Raw genomic sequence first — 23,604 nt, 5'->3', positions numbered from 1 at the left:
TAAAAGTTGCCAGAAACAAACAATTAAACTACTGAGGCATCATAGTCAGTATTACACAGGATCTGGCAGCATCAACATTAACGGCTCATAGGGATTGGAATATGATATTCCGGAAGGCAAAAGATCTTGGTTTATAGAGAATCAGCTACCCAGCAAAACTGAACATCCTCTTTCAGGGGAAAAGATGGACTTTCAATGAAACAGGAGACTTTCAAACTTCCCTGTTGAAACAACCAGACCTGAACAGAAAAGCTTGATCTCCAAGTACAGGACTCTGGTGAACAATAGAGGGGGTGGATGAGAAGGACTCACTATGAGGAACTTAATGATATTGAACTGGACATCATTCCCATAGTATGCATTGATCCAAGTTGAATGTGATGAGAGAAAAATCATAGCCCTGAACGGGAAGAAGAAATTGATAATTCATATGAACTTTCTCATTTATAAGAGCTGTTAGAAGGAGCATATATAGACAGGACACAGAAAGGAGCAGAATATAATGGTATAATACAGTAAAAAGATGGAGTCAATGGGTGATAAAGGAAAGTACTGGGAGAAAGGAAAAGGAGATGAAGAAGAAGCTAAGAAATTTCACATAAGAGTCAAGAAAAAGCTTTTTCAATAGAGTGGAAAGGGGGAAGGCAAGGGGGAATGAGTGAGCCTTCATTCTCATCAGAAAAGGCTCAGAGAAGAAATAACATACACACTTAATAGGGTGAGGAAACCTATCTTACCCTAGAGAAAAATGAGAAGAAAGGGATGGGATAAGGGAGAATGGGAAGAGAGAAGGGGGAATAGGTGATAGAAGAGAGGGAAGACTGAGGGAGGGGGTAATCAGATACAACACACTTTTGGACAGATCCAGGATGAAAGGAGAGAGAATAGAATACATGAAGAGTGGGGAGGAATAGAGTACAGGTACAGCTAGTAATAGCAACTGTGGGGAAAATATTGAAGCAACTTCTCTGGTGGACTTATGATAAAAGAAAGCAACTCACCCCGGAGACAGAGCCATTGAAATCTGAACACCAACTGATGTACATTTCTCTCTCTCTCTCTCTCTCTCTCTCTCTCTCTCTCTCTCTCTCTCTCTCTCTCACTATTCTTTTTTTTTTTTAAGTTTTTTTTGCAAGGCACTGGGGTTAAGTGGCTTGCCCAAGGCCACACAGCTAGGTAATTATCAAGTGTCTGAGACCGGATTTGAACACAGGTACTCCTGACCCCAGGGTCAGTGCTCTATTCATTGAGCCACCTAGCCACCCCTCTCTCTCATTATTCTTGAGGTTTCTCATCTTCTTCGGGGGGGGGGGGCGGGGGGTTATGTTCACTCTTATAACAAAATAGTGGTAATAAATTAAAGTTCACTTGCCAAAAAACAAACCTAGAGTATAGGCATTTAACACACACTCCTCGCTCACTCTCCTCACTCTCTTCTTTATTAAGAAATAACAAGACAAAATATAAAAGAATAGAATGGAAATAAAAACACAATGATCAAAACTATTACTTTCACTTATGAAACAGAAAAGGATATACAGATAAGAAACCAGAATCCAATAAGATATTGTTGACATGAAAAACACCTGAAACATATTCACACAGTTAAAATGAGGAGCTGGCAAAAAAAAAATATTATGCTTCATCTGAAAAAAAATTTTAAAGCAGGAATAGGAAACCTTTAATAAGACAACAGGAGAAAAAAGACAATTTAGAAATAAAAGGGGAAAGTACATTAAAACAAAAAGTATCATAAACAATATCAATACTAAACATACATAAAATAGAACAGTATTAAATACTTGAAGAAAAAGTAAACTGAGATACATTAATAAACAGGACAACTATAATAGAGGGATACCTCAATTTACACTTTTCAGACCAAGATAAACTTCACCAAAAAATGTACAAGACAAAAGTTAAGGACTTCTATAGAATTTGATTAAAATTAGATAAGAAATATCTCTGGATATTACCAAAGAAAAACAAAGCAGAATATATATACATTTTTCAGCTGTACATGATACTTTTTTGAAAACTGACAATGTATTAAGAAATAAAAACCTTACCAACAAATAGAGTAAGGCAGAAATATTAAACCTATTTTTGACAGGACACAATGAAAAAAGAAATTCAATAAAGGGTCATTGAAAAACCAACTAAAATTAATTGGAGATTAAATGCTAAAGTATACAAGTCAAAGAATAAATCATAGAAAATAATTAAAAATCTTACAAAAGATGAAGACAGTGAGACAATACACCAAAGATTGGGAAAGGTAGTAAAAGCAATCCCTAGGGGAAATTTTATATCTTTAGATACTTTCATCAATGAAAGAGAAAAAAAAAATCAATGAATTGAGCATGCCAACTAAAAAAAAAATCAACAAATAGTTTAAAACCCAAATAAAAACCAAAACAAAAATCCTGAAAATCAAATAAAAGGGTGTCGAAACTGAAAACAAAACAACAAAAAAGTTTGTGTTTTTTTTAAAATAATCATTAATCTATTTAGGAAAAAAAGAAAAACAGAATTACCATAAAAATGAAAAAGATGAATTCAAAACCAATAAATAAAAGAAACTATTAAAAACTACTTCATTGGGGTGGCTAGGTGGCAGTGGATAAAGCATCGGCCCTGGAGTTAGGAGTACCTGGGTTCAAATCTGGTCTCAGACACTTAATAATTACCTGTGTGGCTTTGGGCGAACCACTTAACCCCATTTGCCTTGCAAAAACTAAAACAAACAAACAAAAAACTACTTCATTCAACTATGAACCAATAAAAGTGATGATATAAATGAAATGGATGAATACATTTAAAATGCACAGGTTATATTAGAAAAATAAACTAAAGATGCCAGAAATGAAAAATTCAGGACTAGATGGATTTACAAGTGCATCCTATCAAACATATAATGAATAATTAACTTCAATATCAAAACAGCTGTTTGAAAATTAAGAAAAGTAAGGTTCTGGTCATACCAAGTTCTTTTTGTGATATATGATCCTGTTAGTGAAAACAAGGAAGAGTTCAAACTTAAAAAGAAAATTATAGAAAGATTCCTAATAAATTTTGATGCAAAAATATAAAATAAAATATTAAAGCAAAGAAATTAAACCAAAATATCACAAAAACCATCCACTATAATCAGATTTTATAGCAGGAATGCATAGTCGATTCAAAAGTAGGAAAAATATAAATATAATTGATCATATTAACAAGAACAATAAAATCATATTTTATCAATCTATATTGATGAACAAGATATAATACCCATTCCTATTATTAAAAAAATAAAAAACCTTCCTTGAGGATATGATTTTTCTCTCATCACATTCAGCTTGGATCAATGCATACTATGGGAATGATGTAAAGACTAAAAGACTGCCTTCTGTGGGGGGGGAGGGAAGCAAAATTGGGGGGGATTATAAAATTCAAAATAAATAAAACTTTTCTAAAATAAAAAAAGAAAAAGAAAAGAAAAAAGAAAAAAGAAAAAAGAAAAACCATGGGAATAAATGGATGTTTCCTTAACACAATGAGTAATACCTATCAAAAAATCAAGACAAGCATTTATTTTTAATAGAAATAAGCTAGAGGCTTTTCCAATAAAATCAAAAATAAAGCAAAGGACTATCCACTATCACTATTACTATTCAATAACAATAAGAAAAAATTGATGAAATAAGCATAAACAAAATTATCATTTTTATAAATAATATAATGCATATTATATTAAAGAACTCTAGATCAAGTAACAAAACAATTATCAACTTCAGTAAAGCTGAAGCACATACGATGAAATGACATGTATCATCAAATTTCTGTATATCAAAAGAGAAATTACATTTGACATAACTATAGTAGGACAAGCCCCAAGGTTATGAGGTCAGAATTGCTCTGCTCCTTTCTCTTCTGAAACTTGAGCATGCTTATGATTTGTAATACCTGAATCCACCCTCCAGACCAAGTAAGCACCCATTGCAGTGGTTGCCCTCATTCTGCCTTCTGTCTGAGAACCAGTTCCCCATCATGGCTAGAAAAGACAATTGAGTAGAAGGTACTTGTAACCTTTCTTCTGAGTAATATCTCATCTATTCAAGATACTATTTACTATGAAGTTGCTCAAATTTGGAAAATCAGAGACATGCTATATTTTGATGTACACTTTTTGTTTTGTTTGGCTTTGGTTTTTTGCAAGGCAATGGGATTAAGTGACTTGCCCAAGGTCACATAGCTAGGTAATTAAGTGCATTAAGTGTCTGAGGCTGGATTTGAACTCAGGTACTCCTGACTCCAGGGCCAGTGCTCTATCCACTGTGCCACCTAGCTGCCCCGATATGCTATATTTTTGAACAGAAAACAGAATTTTATTTTCCAAAAAATTTCTCACTTTCGGGGCAGCTGGAGTCAGGAGTACCTGAGTTCAAATCCGGATTCAGACACTTAATAATTACCTAGCTGCGTGGCCTTGGGCAAGTCACTTAACCTCACTGCCTTGGGGAAAAAAAGAAAAAAACAAAGCTAAAAAAAAGTTTCTCACTTTCAGAATCTGAAAATGACTTAACACCAATGACTGTAACACAGAAGAGACTCAGTTATGTTCACATTTCATTACTAAGAGCTCATAAAAAATTGAGAAAAATGTAAAGAAATTTCAAAGGGCAAAAGGAGATTTTCAGTGAATGCTATCAAACATAAATAGTGGGAGGGCAGAGCCAAGATGGCCACAAGAAGGGATCCAGTCTTAGGCGTTCTCTGATAAAACGTGAAACTAAGGACTCTAACTAAACTTTCGAGAGACAGAACCCACAAAGGGACCCAGAGAGGCAGTTCTCCTACTCAAGGTAACCTGGAAAAGAGCAGAAAGGCTCTGCTCCCCGGGGTCGGAGGGACAGCCCGGCAGAGGGGTGGCCTGCCAGAGGGAAAGAACTTCAGCCTCCTGGAGGCAACCCCAGGGCACTGGAAGCCGCAGCTCACAGCAGCAGGAGAGTCTCCTGAGCTGCACCCGGGGGAGCACCGGCACAAAGTGGGGGAACAGCAGGGGACTTCTGCCAGAGCTAGCACTTGGAGCCCAGCCCTCGGGGCACACAGCCAGCAGCTTGGTCTTTCCACAACCCAGATCCAGGAAACAGAAGCAGGTGGAGCCAGTAAGCAGGAGCCCCCAGGGCATGAGCCCATTGAGCTGAGGGAGGGGAGTGAAGAGAGAGAGACTGCACAGCTCTGTCCTCTGCCCCTGGAACAGGACTCTGAGGCTCTGACCACATTCAGATCCTGATCCCAGTCTATGCCCCCCCATAGAACAGCAGGGGCCCCCCACCACAGCCCCATGGCAGAGGTGGGCGCTTATGGTCATTCACAGACCAGGGACGACAGAGCCTCACACACTGAGACCCTTGTGGGAGTGTCCTAAAAGCTCAGGAAGCACCCCAAAACCAGGCTCAGGCTGGGAAAATGAGCAAGCAGAGAAATAAGAGGAAGACCATTGAGAAATATTTTGCGCATGAGCCCAAGAAGGATAAAAATACTCAGTCTGAAGATGAGGAAGCACAAGCTCCTGCATCTAAAGACTCCAAGACAAACAGAAATTGGGTTCAGGCTATGACAGAGCTCAAAAAAGACTTTGAAAATCAAATGAAGGAGTTGGAAGACAAACTGGGAAAAAAAAGGAGAGAGATGCAGGAAAAACATGAAAATGAAGTCAGCAGCTTAGTCAAGGAAATCCAAAAAAATGCTGAAGAAAATAGCATGCTAAAAACCAGCTTAGTTCAAATGGATAAAACAGTTCAAAAAGTTATTGAGGAGAAGAATGCCTTAAAAAGCAAAATTGGCCAGATGGAAAAAGAGATAAGAAAACTCTCTGAGGAGAACAAATCCTTCAGACAAAGAATAGAATTCAGGGAGATTGATGAATTTACCAGAAATCAGGAACCAATACTTCAAAACCAAAAAAATGAAAAATTAGAAGAAAATGTGAAATATCTCATGGAAAAAACAACTGATATGGAAAACAGACTTAGGAAAGATAATTTAAAAATTATTGGAATACCTGAATGTCATGATCAGGAAAAGAGCCTTGACATCATTTTCAAAGAATTACTACAGGAAAATTGCCCTGATATTCTAGAAGCAGAGGGCAAAATAGAAATGGAGAGAATCCACCGATTCCCACCCCCCAGAAAGAGATCCCAAAAAACCAACCCCTAGGAATATTATAGCCAAGTTCCAGAACTCCCAAGTCAAAGAGAAAATATTACAAGCAGCCAGAAGGACACAGTTCAAATATCATGGAGCTGCAGTCAGGATCACACAGGACTTAGCAGCAACTACACTGGAAGCTCGTAGGGCTTGGAATATAAATATGCCGGAAGGCAAAAGAGCTCAGAATGCAGCCAAGAATCAACTACCCAGCAAGGCTGAATGTCTCTTCCAGGGAAAAAGATGGACTTTCAATGAACCAGGGGAATTTCAAATGTTCCTTTTGGAATGGCCAGAGCTGAACAGAATGTTTGATCTTCAGATACAGGACTCAGGTGAAGCACGAAGATTGGAGGAGAGGGGGGAAATATGAGGGACTTAATGATGATGAACTGCATGTATTTCTGCATAGAAAAATGACACTGGGTCTCTTTAAAGCTCCACACCAAAAGGCAGACTTGAGAAGGGCTGGAGGTGAAGGGAGAAAGAGAGGAAGTGGGCAGGAGATCTAGGCAGCCAGGGAGGAAGTGACAGTTTTCCTGCTCGTTTTGGAAGAGTCCATTTTGTCAATCAGCCCTGGTACATTCACACCCTCTACACCCTAATCAAACCATTCCTCAAAGACAAGACAAGAAAAAGGATCTTTCTCCATGGCAACAATTTGAACAGCCTTCACCAACTAATACATCCTGAATTCCTGCCCTCTGAATTTGGAGGGACCCTCCCTCCCTATGACATGGGAACTTGGGTTCGGACATTACTTGGTCCTGACTACAGTGATGAGAATGACTATACTCACACTTCCTATAACGCAATGCATGTGAAACACACATCTTCCAACCTAGAGAGAGAATGTTCACCCAAGCCGATGAAAAGGTCTCAGTCTGTCATGGAAGCTGGGACGCTGAAACATGAGGAAAAGGGAAAGAATGAAAACACCCAACCACTGCTGGCTCTGGACTGAATTTTGAGTCACTAAAATACATCATAGCAGCCTTCAGTGGCACCAGTCACCTATGAAGCACATGCTTAACCGATCCCCACAGGCACATATCTTGCTTGACAAAAGGTCCTCCACTTCTGTTGACAATAACGATCGTCACCAGCCATCTGTCTCAGCAGCCAAAGTTAAACAAAGACTGGATGGATTTCTTTTTCAGTGAAGGATACAAGAATGAAGCAAGACATCAAACCAGAAATTTTTTTTTCAATTTTTATTTTACATTTATGATATTAAAAGGAACAAAAAGAAAAAAAAAAGAAAAATGACACTGATAATACTCATATGAACCTTCTCAGTTAATAGAGCAGGTAGAGGGAGCTTTTATAGTTGAAGCACAGGCGAAAGCTGAATTCAAAGATAAAATATGATGTAAAAATGGAGTCAATAGAAAAAAAGGGAAATGGAATGGGAGAAAGAAATAGGAGAGGGGGAATAGGCCAAGATATTTCATATAATAAGATTTTTTTTATTATTACAATGAGCTATTACAATGATATGGAAGGGGGGAGGCAAGGGGGAATGAGGGAACCTTTGCTCTCATCAGAGGTAGCTAGGAGAGGAAACAGCATATATACTCAATGGGGTATAGACATCTTGAGTAAGAAGGAGGGGGGAGCAGGGGGAAGGGGTGGGGATGTGAATAAAGGAGGAGAGGATGGACCATGGGGGAAGAGTGGTCAGATATAACACGTTTTCTTTTTTACTTATTGCAAGGGGCTGGGATTGGAAGGCCTGTCCAGGACCATAGGGCCAGGTGGATTCTGGGCCTAAGGGGTGGGGGGGGGGTGGGGGGGGGTGGGGGGGGGGGGGGGGCTCAGGGCTTCTTGGCCCCAGGACCAGGGATCTGTCTGCTGTGCCACTCAGTGACCCTACAGCAGAGTCAGAGTGAAAGGAGAGAGAAAATATAGTACATGGTACTGGATAAATAAGAAAGGAGGGAGTTGTGATCAGCAATGGCAACATTGGAAAAATATGGAAGCAATTTTTGCGATGGACTTACCATAAAGAATGCGATCCACCCATGACAGAGTTGTTTGTGTTGGAACAGAGACTGAAGCACATTTTTTACTATTATTATTTGGGGGAGGCCAGATTTGGACCCAGGTGCTCCTGGCTCAAGGGCCAATGCTCTGTCTGCCACGCAGCCACCCCTACTATTATTACTATTTTATTTTATTTTGGGTCTTTTTTTTTCTTCTTTTAGGTTTTTGCAGGGCAGTGGAGATCGGGTGGCTTGCATGTCACACGGCTGGGTGACTGTTGGGTCTACGGGGCTGGATGTGGGCTCGGGTGCTCGTGGCTCCAGGGCTGGTGCTCCATCCATTGTGCCACCTGGCCATACCTACAATTATTCTTTTTTTTAATTTTAATTTTTTTTCTCTCCCCTTTACTTTATCACCCAAGCAAGTCTATATTCATGGGGGGAGGGGTATTTTGTTTACTCTTAAACAAGAATATTTTATTAATGTAAAAAAATTTGTACAAAATGAGAAAAAATAAAATTTTAAAAATTTAAAAAAACATAGTGACAGGAAAAATTTTTTTTTTTGCTTTAAAGTTTTCTCAGAAGCTATTATTTTATTCACATTAAACTGAATATGTCCAAAACTGTCCTCATATTTCTCCCTAAATCTCCATTCTTCTGTCAAAGGCATTATTATCCTTTCTCAGGTTCATAATCTTGACACCATCCTGGACTGACTCTTCACTCTCTTTAACCAACATATTCAATCTTGCTATTTTTAAATTCACAACATTTCTTGTACCTGAGAATTCCTACTCTCCACTCACAGTTTTACTATTTTATTTCAGGTCCTCTTCACTTTTCACTTAAATTATTACAACCAATTGGTTCCCCTGCTTCATATCTCTCACTGCTCAAATCCAGCTTATACTACCAAAATAATTTTCCTTAATCATATACCTTGGGGCAACTCAGTGGTGCAGTGGACAGAGCACCAGGCCTGGAGTCAGGAAAACCTGAGTTCAAATCTGACCTCAGACAATTAATAATTAACTAGCTGTGTGACCTTGGGCAAGTCACTCTTAACCCCACTGCCTTAAAGAAAAATTTTTTAAAAAAGAAAAACAAGGGGAAAAAAACCACATACCTCACCATCTTACCCTTTATCCAAATCAATTCTAGTGGCTTCCTGTTCCCCATAATATAGCACAAAAACTCCCATTTAAAATTTTAAAGTACCAGGTAACCTGGTCCAAAACTAATTTTGTAGGTTCAAATGGCATTAGTCCTTCTTCCACATGCCTCAATTCTGTCCCCTAACTTTTTCTCTGTTCCTCAGACACACCCTTCATAATCACCAATTCATAGTCCTTCTCTTCCCTCAAGATATAGTTGAAGCAGCTAGGTGGTGCAGTGGATAGAGCATTGGCCTTGGAGTCAGGAGCACTTAAGTTCAATTGCAGCCTCAGTCACTTACCACTTACTAGCTGTGTGACCTTGGACAAGTCATTTAACCCTGACTGCCTCACATCCAGGGCCATCTTCAGTTGTCCTGATTCCTATCTGGGACTGGACCCAGATGGCTCCAGGGAAGAAAGTGAGGCTGGAGACTTAGCACAGTCCCCTCAATCCAATCCAAGTTATATGCTTGTCATGGCATTACCTCCCTGATGTTGTGGTCTTCTTCACAAATGAAGGATATGGGGTAACTAGGTGGCACAGTGGATAGAGCACTAGCCCTGAAGTCAGGAGTACCTGAGTTCAAGTCTGGCCTCAGACATTTAATAATTGCCTAGCTGTGTGGCCTTGGGCAAGCCACTTAACTCCATTTGCCTTGCAAATACCTAAAAAAAATTAAAAAAATAAAATAAAAATGAAGGATGTGCCCATGCAGCCCCTCTCAGCAGTTCCAAGAGCTAGGACAACTGTATTAGCCCAGCTATGGACAATGTTATCCTCATTCAGAGAAATAAAAACAACACCACCAAAAAAAACCTTCAGAATCTGATGAACACTTTATAAAATTATCTCTTATGTATTTCATTCCCTTAATCCTAATTCCTCATACTGAAAATGACTAATCTGTAAACATATTTATCAAAAATATGTATATATAATGTTAACCTGACTGTTCACTGCTGAGGGGAGGGGGGTAGAAGGAAATTTTTAATATATACATATATATAATATATATATATATGCTTTAAAATTTTAAAATTTTAATTTTAATGCTTTAAAAAATGAATGGTTTAAATATTTTTTCTAAAAAAGAAAATGAAGGACTAACATTAAGCATCATCTTCTGCATGAAGTCTTTCCAGATCCCCTCCCAATTAGTAGTATCCACTCTTCAAAAATTTTCTCTTAATTAACTACTTTGTGCCTATTTATAATTATTATACTTATTCTGGGGCAACTAGGTGACACAATGGACAGAATGTCAAACCTGGAATCAGGAAGACCTCGTGAAATAAGGTAATATGGGACAGCTAAGTGGTGTAGTAAATAAAAGCACAGGCCTGGAGTCAGGAGGACCTGAGTTCAAATCTGAACTCAGGCACTTGATGTTTAATAGTTGGGTGATATTGGGCAAGTATTTGACCCCACTGCCTCACCAAAAAAATAGGACTTAACAAAATAAGATAATATTTGTAAAGCCCTTACCATAGTAACCAGCACAAAGCAGATCCCATATAAATAAAGCTCTTATTATTATATCACTAGTTCATCTCTCAGGGAAAATCAGATCCTTCATTTTTTGAAGGCTGAAGTTATTACTAAAGCAAGTCAAAAAGTGATTAGCTCCTTTGCTTTGGAAGGAGTGAAAACTCCAGTCAATGTCTGAGTAACTGAAGCTCCCCACATGACTCTATCATGTTTCTATGCCAGCTTATAATAGTTTCCAAACTTATCTGCTACCACTTTTTTACTGTTATTGTGCAAAATTGGACAAGTCAACAAAATTAAATTTTACTCAACTTCTTCTCTTAGCAACAAACTTCTGTTAGGTACAAGGCCCTGGTCTGGGCACTAGGGGTACAAATCCAAAAATCTCAAACATCTCAAACATCAGCATTCTCCTGGGGAGATCTGTGAAAGGCTTCTATCCAGTGGCAGAATGAAACCTACTCCACGCTTTAGAAGATGTTCAAGTGACTATGGTGGGAAAAAATTAAACCCTCAGACTGGTACCAAGTTTCTCCAAGCTTAATTTGATAGGTAGTTCAAAGATAAATGACACCTAAGCCAACAGCAAGCCTCTCAAGATTGGAAGATCCTACCAAAGTTTACATTTAATTAGAATGGCCTTTGAAAACACAGGGTTCACTTCCATAACACAATAAGATATTGAAAGAAAAGTGAACATCATCTTTATAACAGTAAAAATATGTTAGCTGGCACTGTACCAGAGAATGTTCAAGAGTCTCCTAAAGATCAAAATTCCCAGACAATCACTGATTGTTCTTCTATCGTTTCCAATTTGTATGCAAAAAGAATCAATGATTTTGTCTACAGCCTCTGACTCTCAGGCCCAATATTAACTACAATCATTTGGGTTCAATGAGGAGGCAACCCCCATCTCTTCACTAGTTAAAAGACACATGAGCCCCAAAAGAGAGTCCACGAATATGAATCACAGAACATTAAAATTCAAAGAGATCTTACAGATGAATAAAGTCTAAACATTTCAGAGGAAAGGGAAACCCAAGGATATTAAATAAGCAGTCATGCAGGAAATTAATGGCAGAGCTGAGGTGATAGGTATATCATCTGACTGCTATATCTTTTTACCTCTCTTACATATATTTGTTGGTAATGATGATGTCTTCAAAAGTTTACTATGACAAGTCTATAATAATGTTTGAAGGCTATCAATTAACTTGTTAGAAAGCAAAAATTTCAGCTAATCTGTTCTCTGCATATTTTAAACTATTGAGCATTTACTTGGATTTCCTTTCTTTTTTTTATAATTTAAAAGGATAACTTTCCTTTTGGCTTCCAAAATGCTCCTCCACATTCTTAGTTTGACTCAGAAACTAGAAAAAAGCTCTGTCATATAAGAAAACAATGTTAGAAGCAGCTGGTGATAGAAGCAGTAGGACCTGGAATCAAGGAAGAGCTAAGACTGAATTCAACCTCATTGCACCTATTAGTTGTTCAACTCTAAACAAGTCATTTAACTTCTGTTTTCCTGAGTTTCCTCAGTTGTGAAACAGGAATAATAATAGCATCTGCCTCCCAAGGCTGTTATGATGGTTAAAGGACACCGTGTTTGTAAAGTGCTTAGAGTTGAGTGTCAAAGTGGGGTTAATAAAAGGTCTGCTTGCATGCAGTTACAGAGCTGACAAGCCTTCTCCAGCTGACAAGCCTTCTCCTTTGACAGATGAGGAGCCGGACCCACAAAGGAGAGCTGCCTGGTCGTCAGCCACGATGGCAGGATGTGAGTCAGCTCCTCTGACAATTCCTGAGTCAGGACCCTGTCCACTGTACCACACACACCACCTCAGAAACTACCTGTGGGGTTGCGCCTAATCTGATATCTATAAAATTTAAAGCTTAAAAGATCTGAGAGACAATTCCAACCAACCCTGTCTAGAAAAGGAAGAAATAGAACCCATGGAGGGTAGATGATTTGTCCAAGGTCCCAGAGGTATTAAATAGAAAATCGAGCAACAGTTCAGCAACTTCTGTAGATTATAGAGGACTGTGGGAGCCTTGCTAAGTCAGATAAAGGATCTAAATCATGTACAAAGCAAAGAACCAAGAAAGAATGGCCCTGTTGATAACTCTCTGCCCTAATTTGTCTACCACTCCACAGATGTTTTCTTGCCCAGAAAGCTGCCTTAGCTACCACGAATAAGAGAAACTCCACCTGTAAAGATTTAGATTATAACAGCAGAGGGAAGAGCTCTGGGAAAAATAGAAACCTCTTCTTCACCTTCCTTTGAAATATGAGATACTTAAATGATGATGTTTAACATTCTGATCAGCTTTCAGTAATTAAGTTGATGAAGAAGGCTAAGTACCAAAGATAAAGGACAGGACAGAAATCCACAAACCGGTGCTGCCTCACCTTAAATGTTCAAAAATATGTATTTTTTTATGAGTTTGAAGGTGCCATTTCCCTTCAGATTTGTTTATAAATTTATTTGCCCCAATAAGTCCTTATTTTTGATGTGCATAACTGAAGGGCACTCTCTCAATTTCCAATTCCAATTCATTGCCACCACAAACTAAACTACTACTAATAACATGAGGGCTCTTCTTCTTTCATTGATATCATCGTGGTATAAGACCTAGTAGCAGTCTCACTGAGTCAAAAAGTATACATAGTTTATAAGGTTTGGAGGCATAGACTCCCCAGCCTTTGTTGGGTTTTTTTATCTTTCTCAATTTTACCAATCTGCTGGGTGTAAGGCAGAAACTGAGATTGTTTTATTTATATTTCTCTAATTATTGGTGATTTGGAAAACTTTTTTATATGGCTACTTATGGTTCAGATTTTTCCTTTTGAAAACTTTATTCATGTTATTTGACCATTTATCAGCTGAGGAAAGACCCTTATTTTTTTGCATTTAAATCAGCCTCCTATTTATCCTAGAAATGAGATCTCTGTCAGAGAAACTTGCTATAACAAAGAATTTTTCTGCCTCTAAATTATGTGTACAATGGGGCTTGACTTAGTATATATTTTGAGTTGTTGATCTAACCTAGTGCATGCCGGACTGCTTTTCAATTTCCTAATAGTTTTTAATGTTTAAGTTCTTTTCCCACTAGTCAGGATCTTTAGAGTTATCAGACATTAAGCCACTAAGTTCATTTACTTAATGTGCTCTATTCTCTAGCTCTTATCTAGTACCAAATTGTTTTAGTCAACTAGATAATATAGCAGATAGACACTGGACCAGGAGTTAGGAGGACCTGAGTTCAAATATAGCCTCAGATACCCACTAGTTGTGTTATACAGGGCAAGTCACCTAACCCTGTTTGCCTCAGTTCCTCATCTATAAAATGAACTGGAGAAGGAAATGGCAAACTATTCCAGTATCATTGCAAGAAAATTCCAAATAGGGTCATGAAAATTGGACACAACTGAAACAACTTAACAACTCCAAATTATTCTGATGATTACTTCTTTGGAATATAGTTTGAAATAAAAATTAGAATAATAATAATATGACTATATCAATAAATACAGAAAAAAGCTCTGGACAAAATACAACACCCATTTGTTAAAATCACTAATTAAGGTAGGGGAAATAAAACTTTTCCTTAAGATAGTAAAAATTATAAACCTATAAATAAGAGCCAGCATTATATGGAATGGGAATAAATTGGAGTCCTTTCCAATAATTTCAGGGGTAAGAAAAGAATACCCATTGTCACCACAAATTTTTGATATGTTAGAAATGTCAGGTATAGAGGGAAAAAAGAAGTAAAGAAACTGAAGGAATAAGCATAGGCAAAGACATAAAATTATTGCTTTTTGCAGATGATATGCAGTTATGTTTAGAGTATCCTAAGGATTCAATTAAAATATTAAAATAACTTCAGGACACAAAATGCCCATATAAATCACTTTAGTGTAATACAAATTAAACAGCAAGAAGAGAAAAATTCCAATTAAAATAACTACAGAATATATAAAACATTTCAGTCTATCTATACAGGAACTATATAAACACAGCTTTAAAAAAAGTTTTACGCAGGGTGGCTAGGTGGTGCAGTGGATACAGCACCTGGCCCTGGAGTCAGGAGTACCTGAATTCAAATCCGGTCTCAGACACTTAATAATTACCTAGTTGTGTGGTCTTGGGCAAGCCACTTAACCCCATTTGCCTTGCAAAAACCTAAAAAAAAAAGTTTTACACAAAATGGCATTCTAAATAATTGGAGAAATTTTAATTGCTCTTGAGTTAGCTAAGCCAACAACATAATAAATAATATAAAATGTTATATAAACATAAGGTTTATTATATATTTATATATTACACTACCTACAAATATCTAAAAAAAATAAAAATAAAAATAATCCTAAATTATTTTAGAGTCATACCAATAAAACAAAGGATTGTTTTATGGAACTTAAATTCATAACCAAATAAAAGAGAGGATCATAAAAGGTAAAATGGACAACTTTGATTCATAAAATTAAAAAGTTTTTACATACAGAAAATTAATGCAAGTAGGATTAGAATAGAAAGAAGCATTTTTTTTCCTCTGAGAAAGGTCTCATTTCTAAACTCTATAAAGAACTAATTCAAACATTAAAGAATAAGAGCCTTTCCCCAATCAATAATCAAAAGATCTGAATAAGTAGTTCCTAAGGTAAGAAATCCAAGTCATAAGCAGTCATATAAAAATGCTCCATATCACTAATAATTAGAGAAATACAAAATAAAACAACCCTGAATTTCTACCTTACACCTATCAGATTGATAAAGCTGGAAAAAACAAAAATGACAAATACTGAAGAGGCTATGGAAAAAATTAATTAACATTAACACATAGCATACAAAGTTATAAACTGGTCCAGTCATTCTGCCAAAGCCAAACTATGCTCCAAAACCTAATAAACTGTTCATACCCTTTGACCCAGTGATATTGCTACTAGGGTTATACCACAATGACATTAAAGAAGAGAACACACATGTATAAAAGTGTTAATAGTAACTCTACTGATGGTAGCAAAGAACTACATACTAAGAGGGCATTCAGCAAATGAGCAAGGACTGAATAAATTTATCCTATATAAACAAGATACTATTGTACTGTAAGATATTTTGAAGGAAAGAGTTTCAGAAAAACCTGAATAATTAGCATTTCTACAGCACGTTAAGGGTTTATGAAGCTCTGTACGTATATTCTTTCATTTGATTTTCACAAGAATGGGAAGTAGGTGCTATCATTATTACAATTTTACAGATGGAAAAAAAACAGACTACAAGAGAGTGACTTCCTAGGGTCACACTACTTATCTGGAGTAGAATTTGAAATCAAGTCTCCTAACTCCAAGTATAACTCTTATCTATGGTGCCACGTAGTCACCTCACTTGTATTGAGTAGAACAATATTGTAAAGACTATCAACTTTGAAAAACTTGGAAATTTTGATGAAAAATAACCCACCAAAAGACTAGATGAAATTTGTCAACCACCTCCTGATAGAGAGATGAACTCAGGGTGTAGCCTGAGACATATTTTAAGGAGTAGGCAATGCAGAAATTTGTTTTGCTTGACGTTAACATTATTTCTTACAAAGGTGTTGTTTTTCTTTTAGGGGGATTAGGGAACAAAAGAGAAAGGAAAGGTGCATTTTTGTTAAGTGAAAAATTTAATTTAATTTTAAAAAATAAATGTCACTTGAATTTTCACCTTTACTCCATATCTAAATGTGAATTCTTAAAGTCCTCTAATTATTATTGCTGACTTTTAATAACAATCTTCGCTGTCATTATAATTGTTACTAAAACCTTGTAATTACACGGAGTTTTACAGACTACCATGCACTTTCAAGTCTACTGTCCCATCTCAAAAGCCAAAACAACCTTTATGAAATACATACTATGTAAGCATATTCCTAAAATCATACATTTTGAGTTGAAAGAAATCCGAGAGGTTTTTCAGACCAGTGGGATCAAACTCAAATAGAACAGGGCCATAAGGATGCCTCCTAGCATGAATTGAGTTAGGAAATCACATGCTAACAGTTTCTATTTTCTAATGTATTTTTACTTATTTTACTAAATATTTCCTAATTACATTTTAATCTGATTCAAGCAGAAATATGGCTGTTTGTCCAAGTCCCTATTTCTTTTCATTGTACACAAGTTCTATTTTACAGATGAGAAACTAGAGGTTCAAAGAGAAATCATTTGCCCTGATTCAAATAGTAGACAATAGCAAGTCTACCTAGATCCCAGATTTTTTTATTCCCAGTCCAGTGTTTCATTAACTAAATATTCTTCCTTTTTCATAAAACCAATCAAACGATGCTATCAGTTTCACTCTTGATAAGGCAATGTAAGTTATCATTTGAATCCTGTTTCCAATGCTGTAACTGGGTTATTCTGGCAAATTACTTCACCTCTCTTTCACTTAATTTCCTCATCTGTAAAATAGTGACATTAATAGTATTTATCTCCCAAGGTTGTCATTAGGTTTAAATGAGATAACAAAAGTGCTAAACAAATTCTATTTAAGAGGAAGAAGAGGAAAAGAGCCACAGCAGTAGCAGTAATGATCAATTTAAATAGTTATCTCTTTCAGGATGGATGCATTCACAGCTTAATTTCTTTCTCAAAGTCATCCCAAAAGTAGAACTAGAGTTATTAACCTAATCTGACTTTTCCTCAAATCTTTCCCTTCTCTTCCAACCTTTACAGTCTTCTTCCCCTTCACTGCCCTCCACACACCCTACAATCCCACATCACTGGGTCACTTCCAGTTTCTGGAAGATAATGCTCCATCTCTGTCGATTTGGACTGGCTGCTCCTTAGGCCTGGAAAGGCCTTCCCCCACACCTCCCCTTAGTGTCCCTGGCTTCCTCCAAAACTCACTTTATGTCTCATCCTGTGCAAAAGGCTTTCCCTGTCATCTCCCCTCTTCCTCCATTGCTAATACCTTCTCTTCTTAGATTGCCTTCCAACTACTCTGTACCTAGTTATCTGCATGTTATTTTCCTATTAGAATGTAAGTAAGCACTTTGGGGACAGCAGATGTTTCTACCTTACTTTTTATCCACTGTCTATCACAGAATTCCTTGCACCTAGAAAGAGTAATAATTGTTGAAAGCATGGTCCCCAAGAAAAGACATGATAAGATATCCTCATCCTACTCCTATACTCAAAGAGGCAGGAATACTGCACTTATTTCCACATTTTTTTTCAATACACTGCTCAATTTTAATGAGTTTTCCCCTTTGTCTTTTTTTCCTATAAAAATATTCTTTGTTATATGAGATGACACTCTTGAGAGAGGGGAAGTTCTGGGAGCAATTTTGGTAATATAAAAACAAAAGATATCAATAAAATTTATTTTTTAAAAATAAGTGCTTATTGACTATGGAAGGACAAATCAAATCATATAAGGGAGATGACTTGTAAACACTATTTTTAAGGATTTATCTAAAAAGTCTGGTTAAAAACAAATATCAAAAAACATAATAAAAAAATTTAAGAGCTGTTATTATTATTATTCAAGCAACCTAACTTAAGCAATGTTCCTTTAATTCATGTAATGAAAATTACTATTTATTTTAAATTAAATAAATCATGGAAGTCTAGGATTGAAAATGGGGAAGAATCTAGAGAACATCTAGTCTAATTCTTCCATCATACATATAAGGAAACAAACACTAGAGAGTTTTTAAATGGTTTGCTTCAAGTCACAAAGTACAAATCCAAAACTCAAATCCAGTTCTTTGATCCCGAATCACTACCCCACAGTTGCCTCTCAACATATATCAAAAATATAAACTCCTACTTAAACATATTTGTCAGAAATGATAGGAGAAAGGAATGAGATATAACAGTCCATGAACACCAAACACATACATGGCTTCCTTTACCTTTATATATCTTTTCATTATTGCACAAGTGAAGTGTGAAGTAGGTATCAAGTAGTCGGTGGCCATTCCTATTAACAATATTCCGGGCAGCAATATTCCGGAGATGCCGAAGACGACGCTAAAAAAAACGGGAGAAAAATAAAAGGTCATTTTGCTTTCTCCCTGGGGACAATTTTCTGGAAATCTTATTTTTCTATTATTTCTATTATTTAGTATAATAGGTTGTGTTGTTTATTCATTTTTCTATTATTAAGTCTAATAAGTTGTGCTATTTATTCATTTATTTTACAATGACCAGACCTAAATGACTTTTTTTGCCTCTTTTTGCCTCAATTCCATAATTTGTCCAATAACATTAATGATACCTCACCTATCTACATCCCAGGGTGAGAATGAGAAGGAAATAACACAGATGTGAACAAAATTCCAAAAAGCATTAAAAAGTACTATAGAAACATAGGGAATAATTATTATTTTCCCCAGCATCCAGTAGAGTACCTTGCATATAGCAAGTATTTAATAAATATTTGTTGAATTAAATTAAATTCCCTGAAGAGTAGTACTTTTTCCCCTAAACCAAGAATGCTTAAGAAAATCTATCCTGGCAGCAGAAGCAGTTTCCTGACCTCCCACCCCAGGGAGCAACAAGCACAACTTGGAAAATTAGCAGACCTCTGTCAGCGAGCACAAAGCCGAGGCCAGCATGGCCCTCCTCAGCACGCTGTGGCCCTTAGCAAAGCCCAGATCCCAGGAAATGGAAGCAGGCCTGTGAAGCCACCCAGCAGGAGCCACCCAGCAGCTACTCCCTGATTGCTCAGCCCATGGAAGGTAAGGGAGACTGATGAGGCCTGTCCTCTGTCCCTGTGACAGAACTTTGGGGCTTTGACCACATTCAAACCCTAGTAGTAGTCTGGGGCCCCAGAGGGATGAGCTTGTGGCCATTCAACAAACTGGGGAGCAATCAGAGCCTTACATACTGAGCTCCTTGTGGGGGTATCCCAATAATACTCAAAAGCTCAGGAAGCACCCCAAAACCAGGCACAGGCTGGGGAAATAAGTAAACAGGAAAAAAAAAGGAACCTGACTATAGATAATTACTTTGGTCCCATGGAGGTCCAAAATGCATGATCTGAAGATGAGAAAGTTCAAGCTTCTGATTCTAAACACTCCAAGACATATAGAAGTTGGGTGCAATCTATGACAGAGTTCAAAAAAGAATTTGAAAATCAAGTAAGGGAGGTAGAAGAAAAATTGGGAAAATAAATGAGACAGAAAAAACATGAAAATGAAGTCAGCAGTTTAGTCAAGGAGATCCAAAAAAACATGCTGAAGAAAATAACATTAAAAACCAGCTTAGGTCAAATGGATAAAACAGTTCAAAAAGTTATTGAGAAGAATGCTTTAAAAAGCAGAATTGGTCAGATGGGAAAGGAAATAAGAAAGCTCTCTGAGGAAAATAAATCCTTCAGATGTAAAATGGAGCTAAAGGAAGCTGATAACTTTGTAAGAAATCAAGCTATAATAATTCAACAACAGAAGAATGAAAAACTAGAAGCAAATGTTAACTATCTCCTTGAAAAAACAACTGATCTGGAAAACAGATCCAAGAAAGATTTAATTGGAGAAATTAAGAAATTTAATTTAAGAAATAATTTAAAAATTATTGGGCTACCTGAAAGTCAGAATCAGGCAAAGAGCCTTGACCTCATTTTTAAAGAATTGCTATAGGAAAAACTGCCCTGATATCCTAGAAGCAGAGGGTAAAATAGAAATTGAGAGAATCCACTGATCTCCTTCAGAAAGAGATCCCCAAAACAACAACCCTCAGGAATATTACAGCCAAATTCCAGAACTTCCAAGTCAAAGAGAAAATATTACAAGCAGCCAGAAGGAAATAATTCAAATATCATGGAGCTACAATCAGGATTACCCAGAACTTAGCAGCATCTACATTTACGGCTCGTAGGGCTTGGAATATAATATTCTGGAAAACAAAAGAGCTTAGAATGCAACCGATAATCAACTACCCAGCAAAACTTTCCCAGGGGAAAAGATGGACTTTCAAGGAAATGGGGGAATTTCAAATGTTCCTGTTGAAATGACCAGAGCTGAACAGAAAGTCTGATCTTCGAGTACAGGACTCGAGTTGAAGCATAAGAGAAGGGTAGACAAGATAGGTAAATTATGAGGGATTTAATGATAATAAACTGCATGTATTCCTGCATGGGAAGATGATACTGATAATACTCATATGAACCTTCTCATTTAATAGAGCAGTTAGAAGGAGCTTTTATAGATGAGGCACAGGAAAGAGCTGAATTTGAAGATTTAATAAATTGCAAAAATGGAGTCAATAGGTGAAAGGAAAATATAATGAGAGTAAGAGAAAGGAGAGGTAGAATAGGCTAAGATATTTCATGTAGCTTTTGCAATGGTATGGAAGGGGAAAGAGTGAGTGGGAATGAGGGAACCTTCATTCTCATTGGAATGACTCAGAGAGGAAACAGCATACACACTTAATAGAGTATAGACATCTAGAAGAAAAAGGAGAGAAGAGGGACAGGGGAGGGGAGGGAGGATGTGGGTGATAGAGGTGAGGGTAGATCATAGAAGAGGATAGTCAGATATAACACATTTTCTTCTTTACTTTTTGCAAGATGGTAGGACTGGGTAGCCTGTCCAGGACCATGGGCAGAATGGTTGCTGGGTCTCTGAGGTAGGATATAGGCTTGGGGCCTTTTGGTCCCAGGGCTGGTGCTCTGTCTGCTGCCCCACAGCACATTTTTTAAGAGGGACAGAGTGAAGAGAGTGAGAAAATATAATAGATGGTAGTGGGGAGGAATGGATGGAGGGAATTACAATCAGCAACAGCAACTGTGGAAAAATATAGAAGTAACTTCTGTGATGGACATGATAAAGAATGTGATCCACAAGAGACAGAGCTGATGGTATCAGAACACAGACTAAAACACATTTTTTTTCTCTTTCACTTTATTTCTTATGAGGTTTTATATTTTTGTTGGGGAGGGGGAATTACATTTACTCTTAAACAAGAATATTTTAGTAATGTATAATAAATTAAAGGAAAAAAAGATTGTTTGCTGCCATGAGGAGGGGGAAAAGGTAAAAGAGGGTGGCGGAAAAATATGGAACACAAAAGCTTACAGAATGAATGTTGAAAACTAAAAAAAAAATCTATCTGATAAAATATTTCTCAACACAGAGAATGGAGTCATATTTATAAAAAATAAGAGCCATTCCCTAATTGATAAATGATCAAAAGATATGAACAGATTTCAGATGATCATTTTTTTAAATGTCCTATCTCACTACTGACAGGAGGAGAAATGTGAGTTAGAACAATTCTGCTACCTTATCCTGTTGGATTGGCTAATAGGACAGAAAGAAAAAACATTTGTCAAATGTTGGAGGGGATGTAGGAAAAATGAGACATTTAAAAAAAAAGAAAAAGAAAATTCATTTGAAATGGAGTAAAGGGGACTGTAGTCATTATACATACACATACCCTGCCCTGGTTTCAAATGTTTAGAAGCTCCTATGTGATGTAATCAGAGTTTAGAAAGGAGGAGCCAAAAATAGCTCACGGGTTATTCCATCCAACAATGATTCTGGCTGTTGAGAGAGTCCAATGTAGCCTTGATCAGACCTCCACCCCTCCAGTTCTGGCTTTCCTTTCATACAACACTTCCAATAGTGGCTCCAACAGTGTAGCATGTGTTATTTTGAATCACTGCTGGCAACTCAAAAGTTATATAAATGGTCTTATTGAGTCAACAAAAACGTAAGACTGAGAGGAACCAGATCTCAGATATGGAACCAGAAGATCTTAAATCTAGTCAATAGCATTTATTAAGAACCTACTGTGTGCCAGATAATATTCTTAACACTGGGGTATAAAGAAAAGCAAAACAAGCCCCTACCCATCAAGGAGCTCAGTTTAATGAGGAAACAATAAGCAAACAATGAGGCATCAAAAACAAGGACAAATTAAACAGAAAGGACAAACTGGAGACAATGTCAGGGGGAAGGCATTTGCACTAGGACTACAAAAGGTTTATTGAAGAAGGCAGAATTTTAGTTGTATAAGAACCATGCTAAGGTAGTCAGGAGACAAAGACAAGGAAGTAAAGCATTCCTGGCATGGAGTATGATCAATGAAAATGCACAAAGCTAGGAGATGGAGTACTAGTGGAACAATAAGGTGGCCAATGTCACTGGATTGTAGAGTTAATGGAAGTTAGGCTTAATAAGACAAAAAAAATCGGAAGAGGACCAGTTAGAAAAAAGTTCTAAAACTCAAAGGATTTTATATCTTACAGATTTTTAATCTCACAGAAAAAGAAACCAATAATGACAATATTAAAATTTCCATACCATTTCGTCCAGGCATGCTAGCCTCATCCTGACAAGTCAAGATTTTTTGTAATGACAGCTAATTAAGTCATATGGTCTTACCTATAGGAACCAATTGCTCAACTCTAAAACATGTTCTCTCTTCAGACTAATATTTATAAATTTTCTGTGTCAAACATATTAATAAATGCATATAAATTTAATACACTATGCATATTACACCCAGGAAAATACACTTCCATACTTTTCTGAACAATATACCCATAAGCAATTTTTTCTCCAAAGTCTAGGTTTTGTGACTATCATAGAATCTTAATGTTTAATAGGCTTATATACTCTAAATAGAGAAGACAGTATTCTCTAAGAAAACATTTTCAGTGCTCTCTTGAAAAATGTTTCCATTTCTAGACTTTCAATCATTATTATAATATGCCCATGATCATGCAAACAATTTCTTCTGAATACGTAAAGACTAGCCTTCAAAGTTCTGTCT

General features: G+C 36.9%; 1 protein-coding gene across 2 annotated transcripts in view; it reads right to left on the bottom strand.

Moving 5' to 3' along the window:
* UVRAG (UV radiation resistance associated) overlaps positions 1–23,604 on the bottom strand; it is a 383,712-nt gene that overhangs the window by 328,217 nt on the left and 31,891 nt on the right. For both annotated transcript variants that reach the window (XM_074216910.1, XM_074216911.1), the window contains exon 2: positions 18,738–18,855. In XM_074216910.1, coding sequence (XP_074073011.1) covers positions 18,738–18,855 — 118 coding nt within the window. The remainder of the gene's footprint in view (positions 1–18,737; positions 18,856–23,604) is intronic.

The sequence above is a fragment of the Macrotis lagotis genome, chromosome 1, assembly GCF_037893015.1.
Source record: "Macrotis lagotis isolate mMagLag1 chromosome 1, bilby.v1.9.chrom.fasta, whole genome shotgun sequence".
NCBI lineage: Eukaryota > Metazoa > Chordata > Mammalia > Peramelemorphia > Peramelidae > Macrotis > Macrotis lagotis.
Note: the sequence above shows the minus strand (reverse complement) of the source record. Positions and strands in the feature narration are given on the sequence as shown.